Source organism: Zingiber officinale, chromosome 2B (assembly GCF_018446385.1).
Source record: "Zingiber officinale cultivar Zhangliang chromosome 2B, Zo_v1.1, whole genome shotgun sequence".
Taxonomy (NCBI): Eukaryota; Viridiplantae; Streptophyta; class Magnoliopsida; order Zingiberales; family Zingiberaceae; genus Zingiber; species Zingiber officinale.
In genome coordinates this window covers 28323792-28349735 of record NC_055989.1, presented here as the reverse complement: position 1 = coordinate 28349735, position 25944 = coordinate 28323792, and the positions used below count along the sequence as shown (strand labels likewise).

Genomic DNA, 25944 nt, shown 5'->3' with positions numbered 1-25944 from the left:
TCCGAACAGGAGGTAAGAAACCCCTCACCTGCGGTATAAGTAGCTATTCGTGTGATTTTTATGCATTAGTTTAGTCGTATGCAAATTTCAGCACATAAGGTGTGCACTAGCGTACACCAAGTGCTCGATAGAATGTTTAGCGCAGTCAAATGCAAATTAGACATTTTATTAGCTTGGATAAATGCACTAGAAGCATTTACATAGCCTATTTAGTCTTGCTCCAGCTTTTACAGGACCAGATGTCCAATGGGTGGGCTCCCACAGTCGCCTCTAGGTTCAGATAACCTAGTTCTGGGTTTAGACAACCTAGTAGAAGCAAGACAATAGCTATTAGCCTATGTTCAGTATTTTACTTTCTCAGTGGCACTGTACTGGATTAGATATCCATTGGGTTGTACTCCCATAGTCGTCCCTAGGTTCAGCTAACCTAGCAAACCCTACTAGATTCAGAATTTGCAACCCCGGGTTTAGTTAGGGATGCGCGCACAGCAAGTACAGTCGCCGGGCCCAAACAGCAGCATGATTATTATTTTAATCTATTATGTTATTAGCTTTTCAAAACTCACAAAGATCATATATTAGTTGGGTTTGAATTCAGCTTCAGTCTAGCTCAGTTCATGTTTCAGCTCAGTTCTTTCTTATTGATACACATGATAGTTTATGATTAGCTTTGTATGTCATGCTTTAGTGTTCATGTTCAGTGATTTCAGTATGCCATGTTTAGTCTAAACGGTACATATTTCAAATAGCATGTTTTAAAGGCATATTGCATCGAATGCATGTTTTTGTGAGGTAGATGGTTTCTTACTAAGCGAAAGCTTACAGATACTTTCTTTTCCTTATACTGCAGATAAAGGTAAAGGAAAGATGGACTAGCGGAGGCTGGAGGGCAATGCTACGAAGATGTGTGTGGATGGAACTTGGAATAGAGATCTTAGGGAATTTCAGCAAGCTTGTTTAAGCACTAGAACTTTTTAGCATTTGGTTATTTTGCACCTTAGCATGTTAAATGTTATGAATTAGTTAATCAAGCATCCTATCATGTTTAGAATACTATTTTTGTGATGTTAGAATGTTTGGCATTTAGTTTAGAAATGTTATAGGTGATTTTGGCACGAACAAGTGCTGAAATCAGACCCTTGGTTGAAATCAGAAACTCGAATCGATCAGCTGATCGATTCGAGGGTTCCCAATCGATCAGCTGATCGATTGGGCAAGTTGTTCCATGAACAGTAGGCTTCTGGATCGATCAGTCGATCGATCCAGCAATTTCGGACCGATCACTGGATCGATTGACCAGATTGGATCGATCAGCCGATCGATCCAGAATATCGCCCCGAGCACAGTAGCGTGCTGGATCGATCACTGGATCGATCCAACCCAAGCTCTGCCTACAGTAGCTGGCTGAATCGATCACTGGATCGATTCAACTGTTCCAATCGATCTGTGGATCGATTGGGAGGCCCGAAAGGTGCTAGGAAGCCTCTAGTTCAGTTCCTTGACCATGGGGGAAGTATAATGTGTCATGAATAGTTAGATTACACCCCTGAGCACGTATAGAATCAAGAAATGTCAATAGTTAGCAAAATTTTAATTAGTACAGCTTCCGCATCTAGATTTAGTAATGGTCAGGGAATAGTTAGCACAGATTAATATAACGATCGACCTCACAGCTTAGCCAGTAGAAGGTGGGTCGTTACAGTTTGAGGGGGGGGATTGTTGAGGTTGTAAGGTTCAAACATAGTCCCACATTGAAAACATATGGAAAAGATCATAGGTTTATAAGAAAAAGATATCTCTATTGGTATGAGGCATTTTAAGGAGAGTCCAAGAGCAAAACCATGAGGACTTAGGCCCAAAGTGGACAATATCATATCATTGTGGATGTATCTAAATTCTTTTCGATCCTACAGCTGTAAAGAGTTACAACGATACAAGCTTCCAAACTGACAAGGATGATTCCAGATCATAGTCAGGGTATGTATTTTACTTAAATGATGGTGTTGGGTATTAGATACTATGGCAGTTTCATCTCATTCGAGAGATCATAATAGAAGAGATATGAGACTATACAGAATATCGATCGATGCTAACATTGCAGATCTTTTGACCAAGACTTTTGTATAAAGGAAGTATGATGATTACACTAGGTCATTGGATATTAGATATTTCAGTGATTGATACTAGTGACCTAAGGAGATTGTTAGTATTAGCTCTAAAAATCAATTATGAGATGATTGACAATGGAACTTATGTATCATATTCCATCAATAAAAGACAATAATTATTATATTTACTTTATATTTGTGCTAGATTAACAAGTATAATAATATCCTAGGCTAGTAGGTTCTAATCTATAGCATATCAATTGGTTGAATTGATAGTGGGAGGTTATAGATATATATAGAAAACTATTCTTAATTATTTCTAGTCAAGCATTAATATACAAGGACAATATTAATGCGTTGAGACTAGCATATAGGTCAATATATGACTTTATCTCACAAGTCATGGATCTAAGATATCAAATTAACACATGGGTATATATTAGAGAATATGTACTGAATTGACCCATCATGAGAATATTTCATGGATCGTTAAATGAGTATCATAAAAATTCTCATAGTGACTATTGGTATTAATAATCGTTAGACCTGAAGTCAATACGATTCTCTACATAAGGAGTTATGTACTTTGGTATCGACAAACGTCACCTGTAATAAAGTGGACTATAAAGTCGATCACTAGATATGCAATAAGTTATACGGAGCGATGTGAGTGATGTTGATGAGATCTATCCCTTACATATGACAGAAGTGATATCTGTAGGCCCCTTGATTAAGTAGACACAAGAATATATGACCATGTTCAAATTAGTCAATATAAGATATTGAGATTATTTGATTGAGTGTGTCTACTTAGGGATTAAGAAACACAAAGATTGATAAGAGGATGACACGGTCTATGCCTTATCGATCAATCTAGATATCAAGAATAGAATGACTAAATTATACAAGATAATAGACATGGAGAGGTTAGGGCAGATCTTGATATTCTTATTACTTGGGTAGCAATGGTGCATGCTAGATGTCACTCATTGCTTATGTATCTAAAATAGTTTTAGATACATTGCCAACGTTACGAGAGCCTATTGGGTCACACACAAAGAACATGTTGTTTTAGAAATGAGTTTATTTTAGTTTGACTAAAATACTAAGGACCTTAAGAATAATGGGTTAATCCAAAGTATTAGTATCATCTTTGTAATGATTGACACTAGTGCTAGTAAGATATTGTTAGTATTAACCCTAAGAGTCAATTATAAGATGATTAGACTTATTAGGTTAATGAATATGGATTGACTTATTGGGTTAATGGTTAATCCAATATGCTAAAATCCAACCCTTTAAAGATAATTAATGGAGATTAATTATGCATTGAAGAGGAAGACCAAATACAAAATTTTTGGTATTCATTGGATGAATATAAAAAGCTTTTGGCACATTAAATATAATTAATGGAGATTAAGTATGCATTGAAGAGGAAGATCAAAGGGCAAAACCCCTTGATATTTATTGGATGAATATAAAAGGTTTTTACATTACATTTTGGAATAGATTCACCTTTTTCGTTCTTCTCCTCTTCTTCTTCTTCTTCTTCTTCTTCCTCCTCCTCCTCCTCCTCCTCTTTTTCTTCATGGTCAAACCTCCTAAAGTGGCTAGTACCACGAAGGTGATTTTTCTTCGAATCTGAGTTCATGCGACGAACATAAAATATGTTCGTGTGAATACCATAGAGGCGCAGACGTTCTGATCACGCTGAGATATGCATCCGAATCAAAGTTGTTATTAGAAGTACCAGTTGAGCAACAAAGGTGGTACTGATAGAGTAGTAAGAACGAGTATCGTATTCGTAAGGATTTCTAGAGGGATCCTTTTTCTGCTGCATTATGTATTATTTTATGCATAAGATCTCAACATAAAAGTGAGATTTGGGCAGAGGGATGCTACAATGAGTGATTGTTTGTAACATAAGAAGACAGATACCTCTAAAGTATTTCATTTTGGTTGGTCAAATTCTGATTATTTAATATTATCTTTTTTTAAAGTAAATTTTAATAGTAGACTAATCAGAATATATAAAGTATTTTATTATTACATACCATTTTAATTAATATACGTCAATTAAAAAATATAAATATAAAAAATTTCATTCCTACTGATCAAATTTTAACTATTTAGTATCTCCTTTGTTTTTTTTACCATAACGATCTCTTTTTAATTTTTACTGTTTTTTCCTCCGAAATCATAATAAAGGGATTGAATCGAGCAGAGAACAAGTGGCTGAATTTGGGCCGACCAAGCGCTTCTCGTTCTCGTCCTCTGAACCGAGTCGCATACAAATACCCGTGCGCCCTGAACAGATATTCGACGGGTAAGACGTCGAGAAGCTTCCACGACTCGCAAAATAATTTTTTAGGGCTCGCTTGGCCGCCGCCATTTCAATCATCTTTTTGGTTATCGTCGGAAGGTCGGAAAGAGTAGCTAGCTACTCGTCGAACATGTCCGACGACGGCGTAGTCATGGTCTACGGCAACGGCGCTGCCCTCGAACCCAAGAAGTCCTCCACCTTCTCTGTCAAGGTGGGGCTGGCCCAGATGCTGCGCGGCGGCGTCATCATGGACGTCGTCACCCCCGACCAGGCCCGCATCGCCGAGGAGGCTGGAGCCTGCGCCGTCATGGCACTGGAGCGCGTCCCCGCTGACATCCGCGCCCAGGGCGGCGTCGCCCGTATGTCCGACCCCGGCCTCATCAAGGAAATCAAGCGCGCCGTCACCATCCCTGTCATGGCCAAGGCACGCATCGGACACTTTGTCGAGGCACAGATCCTGGAATCCATCGGCGTTGACTATGTGGACGAGAGCGAGGTGCTGACCCCTGCCGATGACCAGAACCACATCAACAAGCACAACTTCCGCGTGCCCTTCGTGTGTGGCTGCCGCGACCTCGGCGAGGCCCTCCGCCGCATCCGCGAGGGCGCCGCCATGATACGCACCAAGGGCGAGGCTGGCACCGGCAACATCATCGAGGCCGTTCGCCACGTCCGTTCCGTCATGGGCGACATTCGCGCCCTGCGCAACATGGACGACGACGAGGTCTTCACCTTCGCCAAGCGCATCGCCGCCCCTTACGACCTTGTCATGCAGACCAAACAGCTGGGAAGGCTCCCCGTCGTCCACTTCGCTGCCGGCGGAGTGGCCACCCCGGCCGACGCCGCCCTTATGATGCAGCTCGGATGTGACGGCGTGTTCGTTGGCTCTGGCATCTTCAAGAGTGGCGATCCAGCGCAAAGGGCGAGAGCCATCGTGCAGGCGGTAACCCATTACAGCGACCCAGAGATCCTTGCGGAAGTGAGCTCCGGCCTTGGGGAGGCCATGGTGGGGATTAATCTCAGCGACGCCAAGGTCGAGAGATTTGCAAGCCGGTCGGAGTAGAAGGCAAGCTTAAAAAATCGCTCTTTTACCCTGCTTTCGTAGATGGATCGTTTCTTTACTGAACCAACATAGTTTCTTTTAAATTGCCTGCCTTCTTGCCTAGCCCCCTGTATGCCTTATGTTCTAGAGGATCTATCTATCTGCTTCCTATCTGGCGAATAATTAGGCTCAAATGTCTACATCTCTTATCAGAACTCCATGATCAAGTGAATGCCTATGCTTGTTTTACAAAGATGTTTGCTTTGTCTAACAACTCTTTCACTGGATAAATAATGAGTGTTTATTGGCTTTTGCATGCAGATCTTGAGTATTTACTGTTATATGGATTTCGTTCTTTCTTCTAGTGTTATGATTGTGATTGGTTTCTTGTTCTCTCGCTCCGAGTCCGACCTCTGTTTTCTGAAACCTGCTTCATGTTCTTACTCATTGAATCCCTAAACTTTCAATGTCTCTCGAGAGAATGTTCCAGTGACACATTTTGGTTGATCAGGCGAGAGTGTTCTGACCTCTGAGTATGTTGTACTGAAAATATGAACTTGTCGAGCGACCTGTGAATTTATGGTTGGCATTCCCTGTAAGGATAGCAAATTAGGAATGAGTTTATCTCTTGTGATTTATTTGTTGGACAATTGTGATTCATTGGAGATGAACTTTATCTTTTGATTTCCTTCCTAATCAATTGCTACCTGGGGATTTCACTTGCCATAAGCATCATTTGGAACTCTTTTGTTGCTCTTGAAGGAAAATTTTTGAAATCAGAAAAAACTCAATTTCAACGTGATTGTCAAGATCAAGCTCAAGCTCTAACTAATGCTCCAAACAATATGAGCACTATTCGTATGAACACTAGGTTTAAAGGGCTGTTCCCAATTCAACCTTATTTCTGAGGGAGCAACCAAACCCCTTTGGCTGAAACCCCTCCTCTTTTAAACTTACTTCTCTATCCCTATAAAACAAATCATATTCTCTTTTCTTCTCTAAGAGTTTTAAGGTGTTTAAAGTTTGTTGTGTCTGGTTCTTATTTTAAAATAAATGTCTTATGAAATGCCTGCTAACAACTGTAAGAATTTAAGCGGAATAATGTCAACTTAAATAGAGTGTTCAACTATCAGCTTAACCTTACAACCTAATCCTAAAAGATATGTCAACTACTCGAAAGGGTGCATCAATTATAAAGTTCGACAATTAGTCATTCGAGATGACTAACCGAGAGGGGTACATCTTGACGACTATTTAAAAACTCATAGTCAATATAGTCATTCCGACCATTCAGTGGCGTTGAGATGCCAATGTGTCGATGAACTCGACAATTGACAAAATCATTACTATGCTAGAAATAATATTTTTTTTAATATGAAATTATAATTGATGCGCCTCGCGGTCGGTGTCCAGGGAGTCCCCGGACTTTGACCACAAGTAGATGTGCCTTGGACAAGAAAACATAGGCAAATTCCTCATGGACTCTGAAGTGAGAGATTGAGAATAACTCCATTAGGTATATCTCTATACAACTTAAGTCTTCATGGATTTTAGAAGTAAGGGATTGTGAATGTTGGAATTCAATTAAAGTATTACATTAAAAAAATTTAGAAAAGATCATGAGTTTAAAAGGATATATGATACTTTCATTGACATGAGGTCTTTTGGCTAAAGTTTAAAAGCAACACCATAAAAAATTAGGTTAAAATGGATAATATTATGTTATTATGGAGATATATGAATATCATTTGGGTACAACAAATGATATCAGAGCCATGATCCAAACCAAATGTCATGTGGGATGACCTTGAACGAAGTTGTGGAGAGGCTCAGAGTAGGTCAGGGTGACCGGATATTCGCGGAGAGATTCAGGTGAACGGATTCAAATGCTTGCGGGGAGACTTGAACATGTCAAGAGTGATTAGATGCTTGTGGGGAGACACAATAGCGAACAACCTTGTTGGGTATATTCCCGAAACAATCTAATGATAAGGGTACCCCTTAGGTAAACCCCTACAAATCTTCACACTTTATAGTTTATGGGTGGCACAGGAGCATCTTTACTAGGGAACGTCCGAAGCTTGTTACCTAGGCCAGCAGAACATCCCAAATAGGAATATCGCCTCTGGGTTCCTCTCCTCTGATTACCCTCTCTCCAACAGTGCCTTGCTTGCTAACAGTACATCAGGGGACCAGTCAAGCTAACCACAAGAGCAATCCGAGAGACGTTTCCTCCCACACCCTCTAGTACCCTCCATTGCGTTGTCTCCCTTGCCTCCCGTGAAAATTGTGATAGTCAACTGAATCGAAGGTCAAACTTGGAAAAGGCATTCTCCAAATCAAGAAGTATCCCACACATAAAAAGGTAGGCCACCATTTGGCACCTAGGGATTAATTCTTACTTGTTCGTGACAAGAAGGAAGCCAGGTATGTTAGGATATGTCTTTGACACCCAAGCATGTCCGCTAAACACTGGAATGGTTTCTTGCTCTTATCGCATAAAGGTGAGATGATAGGAGTGAGGGGACATTAAGAACTAGGTTTTATTTCTATGAGAAGTGACTAAAGTCCAAATGGAATGGGTTTCTTCTTGACTCCTCCCCTTCTCTCTTCTCCAATTCTAATTGAAATATTTCCTCTAATGGAAGGCTCATAGCGAACGAAGGCCCTTCCTCATCGAAGGCCTATCTTTTATAGCTTAAGCCTTCTCCTTGAGGGAGACACTTATTTCATTGATCCGATTGTTGGCTTAAGCATTGGAGGGGTAAAGTCGGCAATGCTAGCCCCCCGCTCACTGGTGTTCGATTTGTTGTCCAAGCCAGTAGTTTGGAGGTGCGCCAAGTTGTAGATAGAGATAGTGAAACCCTAAAGATCGAAGGAGACGAAAAACCACAGACTAGAAAGTTGCATGAGAATAGCAGGGTCGTCAGAGGTAGATGCTCTATCAGTGTAAACCCGTAGTGAATTGTTGTGATAGAAAGGGAGCTCTGGAGTAATGGAGGAGGAGATTCTGACCGTATCATTTCTGACGCCATTTGTGGAAAAATTGCACTAAGATGTGAGGATGGTGAACACCAGAAGTGTAATGGATAATTCACGAAGAGAAATGTCTGAGGAGCTAAGGCCATCAATTGTCCCAGCAGTGGAGGAGACAATAAGAGACCCTATCCCATGGGGCAGCTAGCGCAATTCATCCAAGCTCAAGTTAACAAGCACTCTATCATGGCCTAGCCGTGCCTCCCCTTAAACAAGGAAAGTTGGTGGGGACGATGCCAATAGTTGAGCCTATTGTGTAAAGCTTGAGAGGTGTGGCATCCATATCCCGCCCTTGACGAAGGTTAGCTAGCTCAGTCAAACAGATTAGTCAAGCTCCACCAGTAAGCTCAGTCCAATGGCTAGTAGGGAGAGCGGCGATCTGATAGATGTCTTTCTTGACTGCCATCAGAGAAACCGTTGTCGGCCAATTTCAAACCTCTACAGCTACGTGAATACAATGACACCAACCATTTTGAAAACACAACCCTCCTCCACCAACTTCTTGATGATAGTGAAGTGTAGGATTTTCTTCACAACCCTTGTAGGGTCGACGTAGCAATGGTTTGGCACTCTATACCAATGCTCCATTTAGTCATTTGATGATTTTGTAACTTTGTTTCTAAGGCACTTCTCAAACTCTAAAAGATATCCCCCAACACCTCTAAGTGTCACACCCTCAGAGGAGTCTCTACTGACAAAATTTCGGCAACATCTCCTCTGTACTGATGACAATATGAAGCAATATACATACACAAATAACATAATAACATATTCAACAGCCCACACGGCTAGATATAAACACAACCATGCAGTATAATAAGCCCACACGGTTAAAAGTAAATACACAACCACGCAGTATAATAACAGCTCACACGGCTGAAAGTAAATACACAACCACGCAGTATAATAACAGCTCACACGGCTGAAAGTAAACACAGCGGAAAATCATAAAATAATACGAATGTAAAACCAACAAAGTCACTAACTAAAATATCTGCAACCACCAGACTAGACTCCAAAATCCACATCGACTTATTGGAAAATAAAATACGCAAAATCAACATATCACCTAATCAGTAACAAAACCAAAAAGAAGACTATCCTCGAGTGTGACGTGGGACTGACAGCCGGGACTCTCCAAGCATCCATGACTCATCTACCTGCTACCTGGCGAAAGAAAAATCATTTTGTGGGGTGGTGAGTATTGGAACTCAGCGGGTAAGGAAAAATAGTGCATGAACATAATATACAAATAGAGAGTGAGCCAAGAGTATACACTCTCATAAGAGGAATAGCAGATACTAAAACAAAACCATAATAAATGCTCATACCTGAAACCATATCCTAGGCTAGTAATAGAAGGTCAGAAGTAGTACTAATCTGCTACAGTACTGCTCATAACTACAGAGAAAATATGTAAGGTATATACAAATTTTCAATAAGTAAACCAAGGACTAAACACCTACAACGAGGGTATATCTCAACATAAGCAAACATAGCAGCATAAGTGAATAACAACAGAAAGTAAGCAATAACAGCATATGTAAACAGCAGTAGTCAAAGCAAGTATAACAACAACGTATGCACGGATGGTCACTCCTGCCCACTCCTCTGCACCATGACCCATGTATGGTCGAGAGGCGGGGTCAGTGACAGACTGTACACCACTCCAGCTACCACTCTCTCGAGTGGCCGAGGGGACAATTGCATAGTAGCTAACTAGCTACATCTGCGACGGGAGGCCCTGCTGCTCGCAACTGCAGCTATCACTACCTATGAGTGACCGAGTGGAAGCACGACAGGACAAGCGACATCAACTCCAGCTACCACTCTCTCGAGTGGCCAAGGATGCGGCTCTAGTCAACGATTCTCTCGATCGCAAGGGAGAATTGGTCGTTGACATGCATGTCATGATATGATGCGCCAAATGCAACAATCATCATACAAATATAAGTAGAAATTAGGTATGCTACATGAAGCCAGCATGCTCAATACGGTACAAAAACAAACAACAGTCATCATACCAATATAAGTAAAAATTAGGTATGCTACATGAAGCCAGCATGCTCAATATAATACATAAATAAACAACAGTCAAAGCATACAAACATGGTATCTAGTATCTGCTACTTATCATGGACAACAACAAGAGACTGTATAGATGTGGAAACGAATATCTCAAAGATCACGTGGAAGTATCAAGTGTAAGAAAAATAAGAGTGGAGTCAAGGTAACAACAATTTCTTATCCAAAATAGTTCATGCACTAAGGTCAAAGAACTACAGAATCAAGGTAAGAAGTGCCCGCCTTTATACGTAGATCGTGTCCAGAAATACAACGTCGAGACGCTCGTCCCGAAACAAAGTTCTGCGATCACATAATATATTTAGCTAATTACATAGGAAGTAACTAACTAAACAACTCCCCCCACCTAAATAGAATCACTCTAATCAAACATGATTATAGATAAATCCCCAATTAATCTTAACCGTACTACAACATAATTAGATTTGGTTTATACATGATTCATCTCCAAAATTCACCCAAATCAACATATCATTTAATCTAAATCTTAAATCAACTAGGCATCATGAATCAATTAATCCAACTAGAGAAATCAACTCATAATTGAATCTCTAATCCGAAACCAAATAAATTAAGCATCCCCAATCATTTCTCCTTCCAATTAGGATTTACTACAAGCATAATCAATCCAATGTAAACACGAAATTAATTTTAGAACTCACCCAAGTAGGAAGCTTCAACTTATGCTTCACAACTGGAGAAACCCACTGTCGGAATTGCTAGTTTGAGTAGGTAAAATCGCTACCCTTTTCCATTCAAACATCCCAATTCAATATCAATACAACCACAATCAAGAATTCAACTCTAACTCTTGATTCATAACATTTAACTAACAACTTACCTCCTTCTTTCAATCCTCAGTTGATGATTTTCTACTGGAGAAGAACGCTGCTGAAGCCAAATCTGAATTCGCAGCCTCCTCTCCAATGAACTCAAGTAGCTACCGAGATGTCAATCCACAAATAGAGGGCGACGACGACACCAAGGCATGGGGCAGAGAAACACCGAGAGAAAAAGGAGGATCGGCTACAATGTTAGGGCACGAGTCAGAGAGTACCAAGAAAAGAAGAAGGCTAGCTTACCCTCGGTGATCACGTGACTCCAAGCAAATAAGGATGGCTATAAACCCTAGAATTAGCTCCCCTTCTCCCCCTAGGTCAGTAGCCCGCATGCAGGGGAAGAAGATGCGGCTGCTGATGGCGGCGATCGGCGACGCATCAGGTCCAAGGCGTTGGGTGCTCGCGTGAGGAGGAGAGCCGGCGACGTCTTGGTGCTCGCGCGAGGAGGAGAGCCAGCGACTGTTGTGCTCGACAGCTGGCGCCCGCGTGAGGGAGCGAGGTCGCGACTGTGGTGGCCGCGTGAGGAGGGGTCGTGAGAGGTTGAGGACTCAGGAAGAGAGGAGATCGCTGGAGGATTTAGGGAGGAAAGGCTCGGTAAAGGAGGAGAGGCCGGCGGCTGTGGCTCGCTCGCGTGAGGAGGAGAGATGAAGAGCTCGGCGGCGTCACTGGGTGAGGCTCGAGGATGAGGAACGACGATGTGGGAGCTAGGGCATGAGAGGTGTTTTTATAATTTAGGGAAATTTTGATTAAACCTTAGATCTGTTTTTCAATCAACTCCCACCTCCGGATATTCCAAACAGGTTTTTTTTGAGCTCATATGTGCATCTCTTTTAAATATGTCATACGAGCTCCGATTAATTCCAGAAAAAATTCTAAAAATTCCTAAAAATTATAATAAGATTATTTTCTCAAATAATTTTATTATTTAATTATTATTTTGTTCGATATTTTACACTAAGTCTCTTCAACTTCAAATAAAAGTAGTAGGAATTCCTTCGAGAGTTCATACAGAAGTTCAATCAAGTCGCGTTGGAAGAATTTGTAGCAGTGCCTGATATCTTGACCGGAGTCTTTGCTCAAGGACTTCGAGATGACGATTTCTTCCGCTCCTCGGACAAGAAACCACTCTGTGACTTTGAAGAGTTGTTGGCTCGAGTGGAGAGATACATTAACATGGAGAAGGCACAGAAAGCTAGGCAAGATTAGCACAGGGCTCATGTTACTAAAGAAGGAAGTAGAGGTGATCGCCGTCTAGAACCTAAGTTTTCGACACCCCATGTTCCATGCCTGCCACAAATTCCCACGGCTCAGTGCATCCCCTTGATGTTGCCTTCACCACCGTTTCGCTCCGGCCACCCACATAACCTAGACCTCCAACACATCCCACGCGCTGTCGGTAACCAAGGAGCAGGCAATGCAGGTATGTGAGGAGTATTAGGTTCCAAGGAGGTTGTATGGATATGAGTGGAGGCCACGTTGGCCTTAGGTAGCTATTTTCTATGCCTTTCATCGGGAAGTATGGACATGACATTGATAACTACATCAAATTATCAATGGAAATTGAAAGAATCATGGGCATCCACCCAAGGTTCGAGCCTTGCTGATGGCCACCAACTCTCTATGGATTTACAAGTAACGACAACATCTCTCTATGGCTTTTTGGGATATTCAGTGCAGTCATTGGGGCAAATCAAGCTACTTCTCTCTCTCAGCCAGGAACCCAAGCGGAGGACGATCTTGGCTGACTTCACTGTGGTGGACACGCCTTCATCCTACAACATTCTCCTTGAGAGACTTTCAGTGCTTTTGAAGTCGTAGCATCCACATACCATCAAAAGCTCAAGTTCCCCTTTGGGGCCGAGGTAGGAGAAACCTGTGGAGACCAACATACCACTAGGAAATGCTATATAGAGGCCATCTATGCTGATCAGAAAAAGGCTCGCATTGAAGGTACAGAGATTAGAGTCGGAGCAACATCAGAGGTTGTGTGCATGGTTCATGAAGAAGTCCAGGATGGATTTCGATTGGTGGAGACGGAGATGGTGGAAGTTGTACCTATCTGCCCTGAGAAAATCACACAAGTATCTAAGGAGTTGAGTCCAAGGCTGAAGAAGAGCGTGGTGGGCCGTTTAGTCAAAAACCAAAGATGTCTTTGCCTAGTCCCCCAATAACCTCATAGGGATCCACCTGCTTTGGCTGAGCACCAACTGCACCTCCTTCCTGTCGCCTGACCCGTGAAACAAAAATGAAAACACTTTGAACTAGAAAGGGATCGGATCATCCAAGAAGAAGTTCAGCGATTGTTAAAAGCTAGCCATATCCAAGCAATAATGTTCCTTTCATAAATATGGTGTCAGTGTCAAAATCCCTCAGAAAGTGACGGGTCTATATTGACTTTCACGACTCAAAGGAGACAAGTCTGAAAGACTATTACACCTTGTCATGGATCGGGGACTCCACTATTGGCCACCAACTTATCTCCATTCTAGATACCTACTAAAGATATCATCAAATCACTCCTATCAAAGTGGATCAAGACAAGGTCAGTTTTTCTAAGTGACTGACTCTCAGTGACAAGGCAGCCAACTCCTGTCTTCCTCGTGCAGCAATGGGAAAACTGATGTGTAAAATTAATCATTACTCGAAATGCCAGGCCTGCTACTGGAACAAGTTCAATAGACAACAATCAGCCAGGTCAGGAAAGACTGCTTCAAACTCCAGATATTAAGAAGCAAGAAGATGCTCTCATTCAAAAATTAGCCATACGCTGTTAAACAGATGGGAAATGCGGCATCGACGAGAAGAGGAAAAGTCTATTCGCTAAACCGAGTTCGAATTTTCCTCGAACAAGAACAAATACATATGCTAATCATGCAGCCTTGGGCTTGATTCTCTTCACCCTCGAGTAGAGGAAAACTCCAGCAAGGGCAATGCCAGTACCTGAAATAGACAGGTTTCTTGATTAAGGAACAGGGAGGTTTCTTGAATAAGGAACAGGGAAGAAGACGGGGTGTTCGGTTTTAACATGTAACCATTTTGGCTTTAGCTAGATGCACAAAGTCTTACCGAGCGAATTGATGGGTGAAACTGGAGTCCTAAAGAAGAGGACAGAAGTGACAATCACAACGACCCGCTTTACGCAGTTGCCGACTGAGTGGGTTACTGGTGTTACTCTTGCAAGTATCATGTATGAAACCTAACAAACCAGATTCAATCGATGAGTTAGACCTCATGTATAGATGTTTTTCAACAGCAATTTTATAAATAATATTTTATGCTAGTATGGATGTTGTCTTGTGCCATGCCGATTACTCTGTTGAAACCTTAAACATGATTTTACTCTAATATATATATGAATGAATATAAAAGATCGTACCTGCTGATAAGCATGGAAGCACAATGCAGAAAGAAGTGATCTCAGGTATATCTGCTTAAGATCCAAGCCCTGAAATATCAAGCCAAACAAGAACAACAACGTTAGATGTTTAGGAAAGTTCATTCAATTGATCAAAGATTTCTAATGCAACAGGATGTAACTTCAGATTATCTTAATGCTCTACATAAGAATAAACCTCCAGGACACACTTACAGCGGACAGCATGTATGAAGGAGTAACTCTGATACCGTCCACAAATAAAGTTATAGGAGCAAGAAGGAAAAATGACATAATTGTTATTATGGAGAAGAGGTTTATGTTGTCCAATGATTCCTGCAAGGGGTAAACAAAGTACAAGAAGAGAATTGGTTTCCAGAAATAACATTCCTTGGGGAAAACAAAAAAAGATATACCTCTTTCTTAACCATCACTTTCTTGCTAAGCACATTGCGAGATTGGAAGGTTAAATTGGAAGCCATTGCACTCCAGAATCCAGCCCTAATTAGAGTCAAAGGCGAATAATTAGAGGAAAGATAGATCTATGCATATTTGAGTAGAAGAGAATAGAGAAAAAAAAATTGCAACTGCCTAATGCAAGCAATAGAAGGTTCAATATTTAGAAAAAAACATTATCCCTACCAGTTGAAAGAAGCTTCAGTGAGAGAGGCCAAAGCAACACCACCAACAATAGGCATAAGAGATAATACAACCCATATGGTAGGCATCTGGATGGACATCAATTCAAGAACAAAAAACAAAAAAAGGTAAAAAAATATTAAAGCTATAAATGACTTGCTAGTTTCAATCTGCCACCATGAAGAAGATTGAATCATGAATAAATCTAATTGTTTTATCCAATCTCGAATATATGAGATCCTGATCAAGAGAAGTAAAAGAATTACCTCTCCCAGAAATAAGGCAGATAAAAGGACTGAGAAAAAGGGCTCCATAGCTTTGATTGTATGTGTGAATGAAACAGCGACCTTCCCTAGACTCATATTTGTAAACAGGTTGCCCATTGTGTGAACTGCAGCCAATGGTAAGATGGCAACAAGCTGAAGAGAACATATAGTGAGATAAAGGTCATCATCAATCTACACTTTGCATCACAGGAAATAGTACCTGAGAAGCAGAAATCTTAGGCCGCTTGTATAAATTGGTGGCCCACATGAATAAGACAAGAACAGTTCCAACAGCAAATTGAACCGTCGTGACAGTAAGCGGAAATGGAAAGACCTTCAGAACCTGTGGCATAAAATGGTAACTATCATGCAATGTATGGAAAATAACAGTAGGCAAAAAATAACCTTAAAGATATGCATAAGAAGGGGATCTTTTTTTAAAAGAAAATCACAAACAGAAACTATACAAATGTGCAAGAGAAGGAATTTCTTTCTTTCTTTCACTTTTAAAAGAAAAAAAAACACAACACCTTTGAGAGCAAAAGTGGTGTTTCAACCATGTTCACAACAAGATAGATGCTTGAAGACTATTTTATCAAAATCTGATGCAATCACTGGATAATAACAGATATAACCCAAGAGTAAAGCAGAATTACAATATTTTCCTCACATTTTTAGTTGAAGTTGACCTATTAACCCCCCTCCTCATGTTACATAGCCCCCATCCAACTTACATTAGAATTAAATATTTCGTTTGTAAAGCTAAACAAATCATTCACTAATTTACTTGATGACTGCACATTTGCAAACCAATCATCCTTCCTACTTGCCCCATCCAAAATATTCTTATATAACTTAAATATAATGCAATCTTGCTAGTAATAATGTCACCATCCAACCCTTCATAATCTTCTCTTCATCAATCAAGCACATATCTTCTCCCAGTCCACATCTTAAACAAATCTTTGTCACTACATTTCACCCCCAACACAAAGAACTCTCATTCACTCACCATTAATGATGTTGCAGCCAAGGTTTGAGATATCATTCGAAGCCCAAATTTCGGTTCCTAGCTAGAATGAGACATATCAAGCATGTCAGGTATTAGTGTTGGTGGGTGTGACAAATAGAAAATGGGAAAAGCAGGAGAGAAAGGAAGAAATTGTTGAAAGTATGTCAAAGAAAGAAAACGTGTACAATTCCATGGAAGGAAGACTTGCCTTGGTTTGATTAGATGTCGAAAGCTCGCCTGGTGTTCAATCTGAAGCTGCCTCATGTTCAATTTGATGCAGAAAGGCTCGTCGTGTGTTCAATTCCACATTAGAAGGCTCACCTTGTGTTCAATTTGACACCAAAAGGTCTGTCTTGTGTTCAATTCAACATCATCTCAACATCATCTCGTGTTTGATTAGGTGCTAGAGAAAGCAATTGTGATTCCATGGGGGAACGCTCACCTCACGTTTAATTGGTTGTTGGCAGGCTTGTCTCATGTTCCATTTAGTGCCAAAGAAGGAAAACACATGGGATTCCACAAGGAGGCTTTGCCTAGAGGAAGGCTAGTATTGAGTTGTTTTATGTTGAATAATCAAAGCATGCGCAATTTCGTAGAGGGAAGGCTAGTATTGAGTTGTTTCACCATGTTGATTAGACCCGACCATAGTCCGGGTTTGAACTAAACTCGACCATGGGTTGAGTTTGAACCAGACCTAGCTCGGAACCTTAACTAGGTCAAATGGCCGCCAGTTACCCGTCAACTAGTTAGACAGTCCAGAATCATAACTGGCTCATCTATAGACAGTTCAGTTAAGGTTCCGGCTTTAAATTAACCATGGATTGACAATTTGGACAGCCATTTCAACTCGCCTATTCTCATAATATTTTTTTGAAAGTTGTTGGTCCCTTTGGCGACCGGCTAGAGGGGGGTGAATAGCCTGCACGACAAGAACACAAAAATACCTTTCTCGACCTTATAGTTTAACAATAATCAACACTTGCATAAAAGAAATAAGAAACTAAAAAGCAAGAGGCACAACGAAATTTACTTGGTTACAACCGGAAAAATTGTTAATCCAAGGAAGTTAAAAACTCACTAAACTCTCCTTCAGGTGAAAAAACCTCTTTACAGCAATTAAAGCACTAGATCATAAATCTAAATCGAAAGAGAAATGATTATAAGTGTTTTGTCTAAGCTTTTGGGACCAGAGCTGTATTTATAGCCTTGGTCGGGGCGACTGGAAGGGTTCCAGGTGCTTGGGGATAAACTTTTATCCCCGTCGCAACGGAACGCACCACGTCCCGTTCCGGATAAAAACGTGCTCTGGGCGCTCGGATCAGGTCCAGGCGCTCGGATTCGGAAAGTCAACATTCTGTTGACTTTATGTCCAGTCTTTCGCTCCGATTCCGCTCGCATTGGTCCGGGTCTTCCGCTCCGGCTCCGCTCGCTTGGGTGATTTCGGCAATTCAGAATAGGGCTCACCCGAACCCATTTTTCGACCTTCGAGCAATCTTCCGCTTCGGCTTATCGTCCCTCGGAAACGCCGCAACCTCCTTCTCGTCCACCAGCGTACTCTTCCGCAGCACCTCGTCTTTCAGATGCACCGACCCCGTCGGCTCTCTCCCATGACGTCCTTCTCGCTAGCTGCGTCTTTCGCTAGACTTCATGTGCTCCTAAGTTCTCCTGCACACTTAGACACAAGGGTTAAATACCAACAAGACCTAACTTTACTTGGTTGATCACATCAACACTACCACGGGGTACTTACAATCTCCTCCTTTTTGATATAAGCAAACCCCAAGTTAAGTTAGGGTAAAATCATAAAAAAAAAATAGTTATAAAATAAGATTTTTACGAGTACAAAAATTAAAAAAATGTACTACCCTCCCCCAAACTTAATCTTTATTACTCCCCCTTTTGATCACATTAAAAATGGGGTACATTTAAAAATTCTACTTAACAACAATAAAAAGTCTAAGGGATAATTAAAAAATATTAAAGTTTAAGCTTCGAGTTTTTTTAAACATATTTAAGGCAAAAAAAAAATCATATAAAGTTAAAATTATCATTAAAAAAAATTTCTAAAAATTTTAACATTCAGAAAATTTTAACATTTGAAAATTTTCTTACAGTTAAGTGATAAAGTTCTTGGAAAAATTAACTTTCAAATATTTTCTAACAAAATTTTTGACAAACAATTGAAAGCATTTTTATAACAACTAACTATTGTTAGTTAATTAAATATTTATTTAAATAATTGGCTTCCAGGTTATGGCGAGACACTAGGCCTTCTTGGATATTAGAGCAACAACCACTTTCTAGACAAAATCTTTTAAAGAAATTAAATATTTAACTTTCTGTCTTAAAGCAAAAAAAAAAATAATTAATCTAAATATGATTTTGGAACCCAAAATAAGTTCGTACAGGATTAATCAAAAATTTTTTAGGAATGTATTTCTGTGATATTTTCCTAATTTGACTCATATGGTATTTAAAGTGTAAATACCATAGCGGGAGCTTCGTGCACCGGGCTGCCCTTTTTTTTATGGTATTTAAAATGTCAATTTAATCCATTATATTTTCTAACATGTTGACTATGTGAGCATGCATGATTTTTTAATTCTTCTATTTCTGCTTTCAGGTTTTTATTTTCCATTTTTATTTTATTGAAATCTTCTAGTCGACAAGATGTTGCTAAAATTCCTTTTAGTTCATCATTTTCCTTTTTGAGTTTGTCGAAATCTTCTTGTAATTTCTTATTCTCAATTTCTAATTTATAAGACGTTTTAGTCAGAAACTTTATAAATTTAAATAGCTTATTAGGCGGTAAGGATCGTACCTACCTTGTTGATTTCATCATCTGAGACTCCTCCTGTAGAGTTGCTCTCTTTTGATGTTGCTCGCCCTTCATCAATGCTCTCGATGCTCATTGCGAAAGAGCTTGCTTCGTCCTCTTCTTCTTGGTGACATGCCATTAGTGCGATTCTGGCGTAGGCCTCGATTTTTGATTTTGATGAGGTATCGTCGCATGTTGTTTTTAGATTCTTGTGCCCTTTTTGGGTTGGTCTCTTGTCCGTGCTTGTGTCCTTATTCTTGTCCTTGCTTTTTAGTTTTGGGCAGTTGTCTTTTACGTGCCCTTCTTCATTACAATGGTAGCATTTTACCTTTCTTTTTCTTCTCTTACCCTGCACTTGATTAAACTTATTGGATTTAAATAATTTTAAAATCTCCTTACCATTAACGTCGTTTTGTCATCGTCAAGTGATGTCTCAGAATCTAGTTCGTCTATTTTAGCTTTTAAGGCAATATTTTACCTTGATTCCTTCTTTAGACTTGCACATCTTGACTTATGAATTTCAAAAGTTGAAAAAAGTTCTTCTAAAGTGCTTACCTCTAAATCCTTAGAGATGAAATACGCATCTACTAAGGTCGACCATTCTGGAGTCCTAGGAAATGCGTTAAGTGCATACTTTAGCGAATCTCGGTTGATTACCTTTTCTCTGAGATTCGTGAATCCGGTGATGAGCTCCTTGATTCTTGAGTGGAGGTGTGCGACGGTTTCGCCTTCTTCTAACCGGAGGTTGCTGATCTGGTTCCGGAGCAGGTCCCGTCTCGCTAGTTTTGTCTCCGAGGTCCCTTCGTGTAATTCCAGGAATTTCTCCCAGAGCTCCTTAGCTGACTCGTAGGCTCCGATACGGTTGACTTCTTGAGGTGGTAAAACACTAAGTAGATGAAACTCTGCTTTGTCGTTTGCCACAAAGTCGACTTGCTTCTTCGTCCACTGATATTCTTCTTTTTCTTTGGGGGCTACAAAACCATATTTCATAATGATTAATAATTCAAAATCTGTTTTAAAAAATACCTCTATATTTTTCTTCTAGCTCACGAATTCCCTCTCGAATTTCGATGGGTAGATGCTTGGTCCGGCCATCTCGTGTGCTTCGTTCAGCGGTTAGTCCTCTTGAAGCGAACCCGCTCTGATACCAATTGGTAGTCCCTTTGGCGACCGACTAGAGGGGGTGAATAACTTGCACAACAAGAACACAAAATATCTTTCTCGACTTTATAGTTTAACAATAATCAACACTTGCATAAAAGAAATAAGAAACTAAAAAGGAAGAGGCACAATAGGGTTTATTTGGTTACAATGGGGAGATTGTTAATTCAAGGAAGTTGAAAGCTCACTAAACTCTCCTTCAGGCGGAGAAGCCTCTTTACAACAACTAAAGCACTAGATTAGAAAGCTAAATCGAATGAGAAATGATTATAAGTGTTCTTTCTAAGCTTCTGGACCAGGGCTATATTTATAGCCCTGGTCGGGGCGCCTGGAAGAGTTTCAGGCGTCTGGGGGAATAAACTTTTATCCCCGTCGCAACGGAACATGTCACGTCGCGTTCCGGATAAAAACCTGCTCCGGGCACCCAGACCAGCTCCGGACGCCCGGATTCGGAAAGTCAACATTATGTTTGCTTTCCATCCCGGTCTTCCGCTCTGGTTCTGCTTGCATTGGTCTGGGACTTCTGCTTCGGCTCCGCTCTCTTGGGTGATTTTGACCATTCGGAATAGGGCTCACCCGAACCCATTTTCTAGCCTTCGAGCGATCTTCCGCTTCGGCTTCTTGTCCATCGGAAACGCCGCGCGCCTCCTCTTTCGCCAGCGTACTCTTCCGCAGCACCTCGTCCTTCAGATGCACCAAGCCCGTCGGCTCTCTCCCGTGTCGCCTTTTTCACTAGTTGCGTCTTTCGTTCGACTTCCTGTGCTCCTAAGTTTCACACACTTAGACACAAGGGTTAAATACCAATAGGATCTAACTTTATTTGGTTGATTACATCAAAACTATCACGGGGTACTTACAAAAGTGACACTTAGAATCGACAATTAACCGATGGTTCCGGACGTTGGATGAAGTTTTTTTTTCCTTTTGAATGGATCATATAATTTGACTGTTCAAACTCTATAAATAAGTTACTCCATTTCATTATTTTTACATAAACTCCTGTACTCTTATCTTTCAATTCTCAAACCTCAATTATTTTCAACTTTAGGCCTTACAATTCAAATGGAAGAAAGTTAATCTGGATCCTAGGAGGGCAAGAAAATAGCAATTTCAAATTTGGATCTTGATGATATCGAATTTATTGATAATGAACTAGGGTCATTTTCCTAATAATCGATCCACAAGAAAGTGATGAAATTTTCAAGGTTAGAGATATTCCATTTCTAATCATCTAATTTTACTAAATATTTTGAAAAATCACTCTTTAATTTTGAAAAATACAGACAAAATGTAAGTAATTCAACGCATTTTACAAATTTCAATTGGGTTATAGTTATGAGTCATTGAACGACATGTTGAAACTAAGTAATCGATTGAGTTTTTAGTCGATCGTTCACAAACACAATTATCCAAAATTTTCAACTAGTGGAGGTGTTGATTCTAATTTATTTTCAATCTACTATGGGCAGTTTATATTTTCTTATTCAATGTGTATATCATTTTTAAATATCTATGCAAGATAGATTAAAAATGTTAGAAAATCAAATTAGACCAATCAAAATCATTATTTCTTATTTATGATCACATTCTAATACAATGAAACAATTGGGTACATTTTTGTAAAATTAATGAAATGAAAATTAAAAAAAATACATGATGTACCAATACGTTAAGATTCAACGTATAAATTATTATAAGATTTATTTCAATATAGACAATTATTATGTTAATATTTTGCACAAAATGCTAATAATATTAATACATACTTATTTTCGCATCAATGGAGCATATGTAGTAGCATTTGTGAAATTTAAAAATATTTAATGATCCAACCGAACAATATATGATGTTTTATTATCCTACTACTTATTTTAGTTATAACAAATTTTTATAATGAATATAACACTAATGAAATTTTATTTTCTTGCTTGTTAATGATAAAAACAAAATGGGAGAAATATTTTTATTATATCCCTAATATTTATTTATTTGTATTTGTTTTAAATCATAGATTTAAATTAAATATTTTACATGAAATATTAGTTATGTATTATGATGCTTGAATACCATTTAAAGATTCTTCTTCTCCTAATTCTGCTTTTATTGTACAAAATACTAGAACCAATTTATATAATATTTACAAAGATTATAGTTTAAAAAATGGGAAAATTTGCATGCAGTCCCAATCACAAATAAAACTTTGCATGCATTCCTCGTTAGCAAAAATTTTTGTTTCCACTCCCTTGTCAAATATAATGGACACTAATTTACCTAATTGTCCTTGATATCTTTAGGTATAAAAAGTTCAAAAATGAATATAACTCCTCTTAAATTTAGTACATTAAATTAGAATTTAGTATATTTTCTATCAAATTGAGCACGACTCTTTTTCCACTTCAATTTGAAGGAAAATATATTAGATTTTCTTTAAATGGTACCCAATTAAATAAAAAATATACTAGATTTTTTTTAAATGGTGTTGAAGTTAGGAGGAATTATATTAAGCAGGAAAAAAATCATGCTCAATTTGATAAAAAATACACTCGATTCTAGTTTAAAGTGCTAAATTTAACAGAAATTATACTCTTTTTAGACTTTTTTTACTTAAAAAATATAAGGGACAATTTTGATAGAAAATATACTTGATTCTAGTTTAAAGTGTTGAATTCAAGAGGAATTATACTCATTTTTAGACTTTTGCACCTAAAAAAACTGAGGGGCAATTAGGTAACGATATTTGCATGAGTGAGTTGAAGCAAATAAAACTTTGCATGCAGGGAGTGGAAACAAAGTTTTTTGGACATGGGGGTTGCATGCAAAGTTAAAGTTGTGATTGGAGATTTTTCTCTAATTTACCGTTAAAATATAGATTAGAATGTAATACAGCTAAAATATAAAATACTAGTAGTGGTAGTAGTAGTTTAAACCTCATGAAAGCACAACTTTTATTACGAGAATATACGAAACATCCAAGACAATCCACAAATTCTAGATAGCAAGCCGGATTTTGATATTTTATGATCGTGGTTGTAGAAGACCCAAAGCTATCTCATTTTTTCTATCATACCAAAGAACTTATCCGGTGTCAACCGTTGCTATAGAACAAGCATTTATTTCTAGAGGTAAAATCTTTGGATGAATGACGATCTACTTTGTCGACTCTTTTGAAGCTCAACTGTTACTTGATGATTGGACCAGAACTATAAAAAGAAAATAAGCAATGCAAATTGCACAAGATAAGATAAGGTAGAAGATTTTGAAGAAATTACTATGGGAACCAAAAATGTGAGTAAACAACACCACTAATTAAGGTAATAAGGATAAAAAAGTAAGCGACTTGCATGGGTTTTAATTCCCTTATGAGCGAATACGTAGACAACTTAAATAAATTTAAATTTTTTTATATTTTTTTAGTTTTCCAAATTTATAAATTTTATTTTTTTAAAAAAAATTAAATATAATAATTTTGAACCAGCAGTGAACTGTCACCCAAACGTAACCGAATGACAAATCAAGAATTTTTGAACGGTTGACCGACACTTTTGAACCATCGACCAAGTGGTTTCAAACCGTCAAACCGATAGTTCTAAATCGTCGAATCGACAGTTCTAAAGCATGGCAAGGTCTAATATTTATTATCCAATTGAACAAGATTTTGTTAATGGTCGTTGCCCCATTCTTGATCAACCTTGATAGTTCATCATATTCTCTCCATGCATGGATGCATCAAGCACACATCTCTCCTAAGCAACAACTTAAATGAATCTTCCTCACTTGATCTTACCCCACATAAAGAACTCTCCTTTATAACAGAATAACTATTGGCCGCAGGAATAAAACTATAACAATAACAACTATCGCTGACGAATAAAACTGAAAACCGTAGGAATCGGAAAAGAAATTAGCACATAAACACTTTGATTTAATATAGAAAAAAAGCTAGATCAGCAGGAATCCTGGATCATTAGATCTGAATATCCAAACAAAAAGACGAAAGGTTTTACCCAGGCTATATAACAGAATAACTATTGGCCGCTGCAATATCACATTAAGGAAGCATAGGAAGACAGTAAGAAACAAGAAGGGGAGGACGTACCTGCTTGTTGTAGATGTTGAAGTAGATATTGAAGAGATACCAGAGGCCGAACAGAGAGCCAAGTTGCAGCGTCTGCAGCATCCCATCGGACTTGGAAGCACCATCACCATCGTTGGGAGAGGCGCTCTCAGGGACGGAGGTTGCTCGGAGCACGAGAGCGTCCTTGGGCCTCCGATCTGAGAGGGAAGGGAGGGAGACTAAGGGGCGGGGGCCAGGGAGGCCATGGAAGGACGAGGAGGAGGTGACGGCAGAGGAGGAGGCGGCGGCTAGGGGCCGGAGGCGGAGGAAGGGCTGTTTCATGGCGAGGGGATCGTGGGATTTCCGGAGGAGTGGGGTGAAGGAAGGCGATAGAACGGCGGTCTGCATCGTTGATTAATTAGAGAATAGCGAACGGCGAGGTGGGAGAAGGGTGCTGTCGCTGTCGGCGGCGGAGAAAGAGAGGAGCAAGCTCGCGCGGCTGTTAGCAGTGGCCGGGCGCGCCAGTTGAGATTGCAGGCTGCTCTCGGAATTGACCGTCCAGGCGTCCACCGTCCAAGCAGAGCAGATTTGCAGGAAGCTAAAACTCCTTTTTTATTCGGCATTTTATCGAACGCACCCAACTCTTGGCAATCACATTTTTAAATTTATTAATTCACACGGCATATTCTCGTGATATCCTTGATGTAGTCCTCGCATATACGAGATTATTTTTCATACTTCAGCTTTTTCTTGATTATCAAGTATTTTATTAGAATAGTGACTTAGATTCTAAAAACTAAAAGCCTAATTGGCTACAGATGCTATGATATGTATTCTCCTAATCTTGTCTTTTCGGGGCGGTACGATAGTTAAGACATGGGGAATTATCACATGAGGTCTTGGGGTTGAAACTCAGCGTGACCGAGCATAACCTCCTCATGTCTTGACCATTTGTACTAATGACTAGTAGTCATCCGTGATTTACCTTCTCCGTGTTGACCTAGAGACGGATTGACAGGATACTAAGGGCGAACGAATCACTTTTTGTCACATGTATTCTCCTAATCTTGTTCCGGACGGTACGATGAAAACATGTATTCTTTGTATTGGTCAGAAATAAGTTGGTGGAGACGTTGGACGAACGAATTATCTCTCGCCACACGTATTCTTCCAATCTTCTTACTTCAA

General features: G+C 39.6%; 2 protein-coding genes across 3 annotated transcripts; one reads left to right on the top strand and one right to left on the bottom strand.

The window, feature by feature from the left end:
- The first annotated feature begins 4418 nt into the window (after window positions 1-4418).
- Window positions 4419-5793, top strand: LOC122045536 (probable pyridoxal 5'-phosphate synthase subunit PDX1.1). Its single transcript, XM_042605799.1, has one exon. It carries the CDS (start codon window positions 4562-4564, stop codon window positions 5492-5494), a length of 933 nt encoding a protein of 310 aa, XP_042461733.1. The 5' UTR covers window positions 4419-4561; the 3' UTR covers window positions 5495-5793.
- Window positions 5794-13752: 7959 nt separating this feature from the next.
- LOC122045535 (phosphoenolpyruvate/phosphate translocator 2, chloroplastic-like) lies at window positions 13753-25398 on the bottom strand. Of its 2 annotated transcripts, XR_006130009.1 has the most exons (10): window positions 24799-25398; window positions 15932-16054; window positions 15712-15864; window positions 15449-15534; window positions 15223-15307; window positions 15023-15142; window positions 14810-14878; window positions 14500-14629; window positions 14200-14373; window positions 13753-14094 (listed from the first exon to the last, which is right to left on the bottom strand). XR_006130009.1 is itself a non-coding variant. In XM_042605797.1 (9 exons), the coding sequence occupies exons 1-9, from the start codon at window positions 25162-25164 to the stop codon at window positions 14303-14305; spliced, it is 1203 nt and encodes a 400-aa protein (XP_042461731.1). In that variant the 5' UTR covers window positions 25165-25398; the 3' UTR covers window positions 14158-14302. The 2 variants fall into 2 exon arrangements, 1 of the variants encoding a protein (XP_042461731.1); XM_042605797.1 differs by lacking the exon at window positions 13753-14094 and having other exon boundaries at window positions 14158-14373.
- Between the last annotated feature and the right edge of the window lie 546 nt (window positions 25399-25944).

Coding starts and splice junctions, on each gene's coding strand:
- LOC122045536 (XM_042605799.1), top strand. CDS start 4,562: ATGTCCGACGACGGCGTAGTCATGGTCTACGGCAACGGCGCTGCCCTC.
- LOC122045535 (XM_042605797.1), bottom strand. CDS start 25,164: ATGCAGACCGCCGTTCTATCGCCTTCCTTCACCCCACTCCTCCGGAAA. Junction 15,535..15,711: donor CTGCCTTATTTCTGGGAGAG/GTAATTCTTTTA, acceptor ATGTCCATCCAG/ATGCCTACCATATGGGTTGT. Junction 15,308..15,448: donor ACTGAAGCTTCTTTCAACTG/GTAGGGATAATG, acceptor GACTCTAATTAG/GGCTGGATTCTGGAGTGCAA.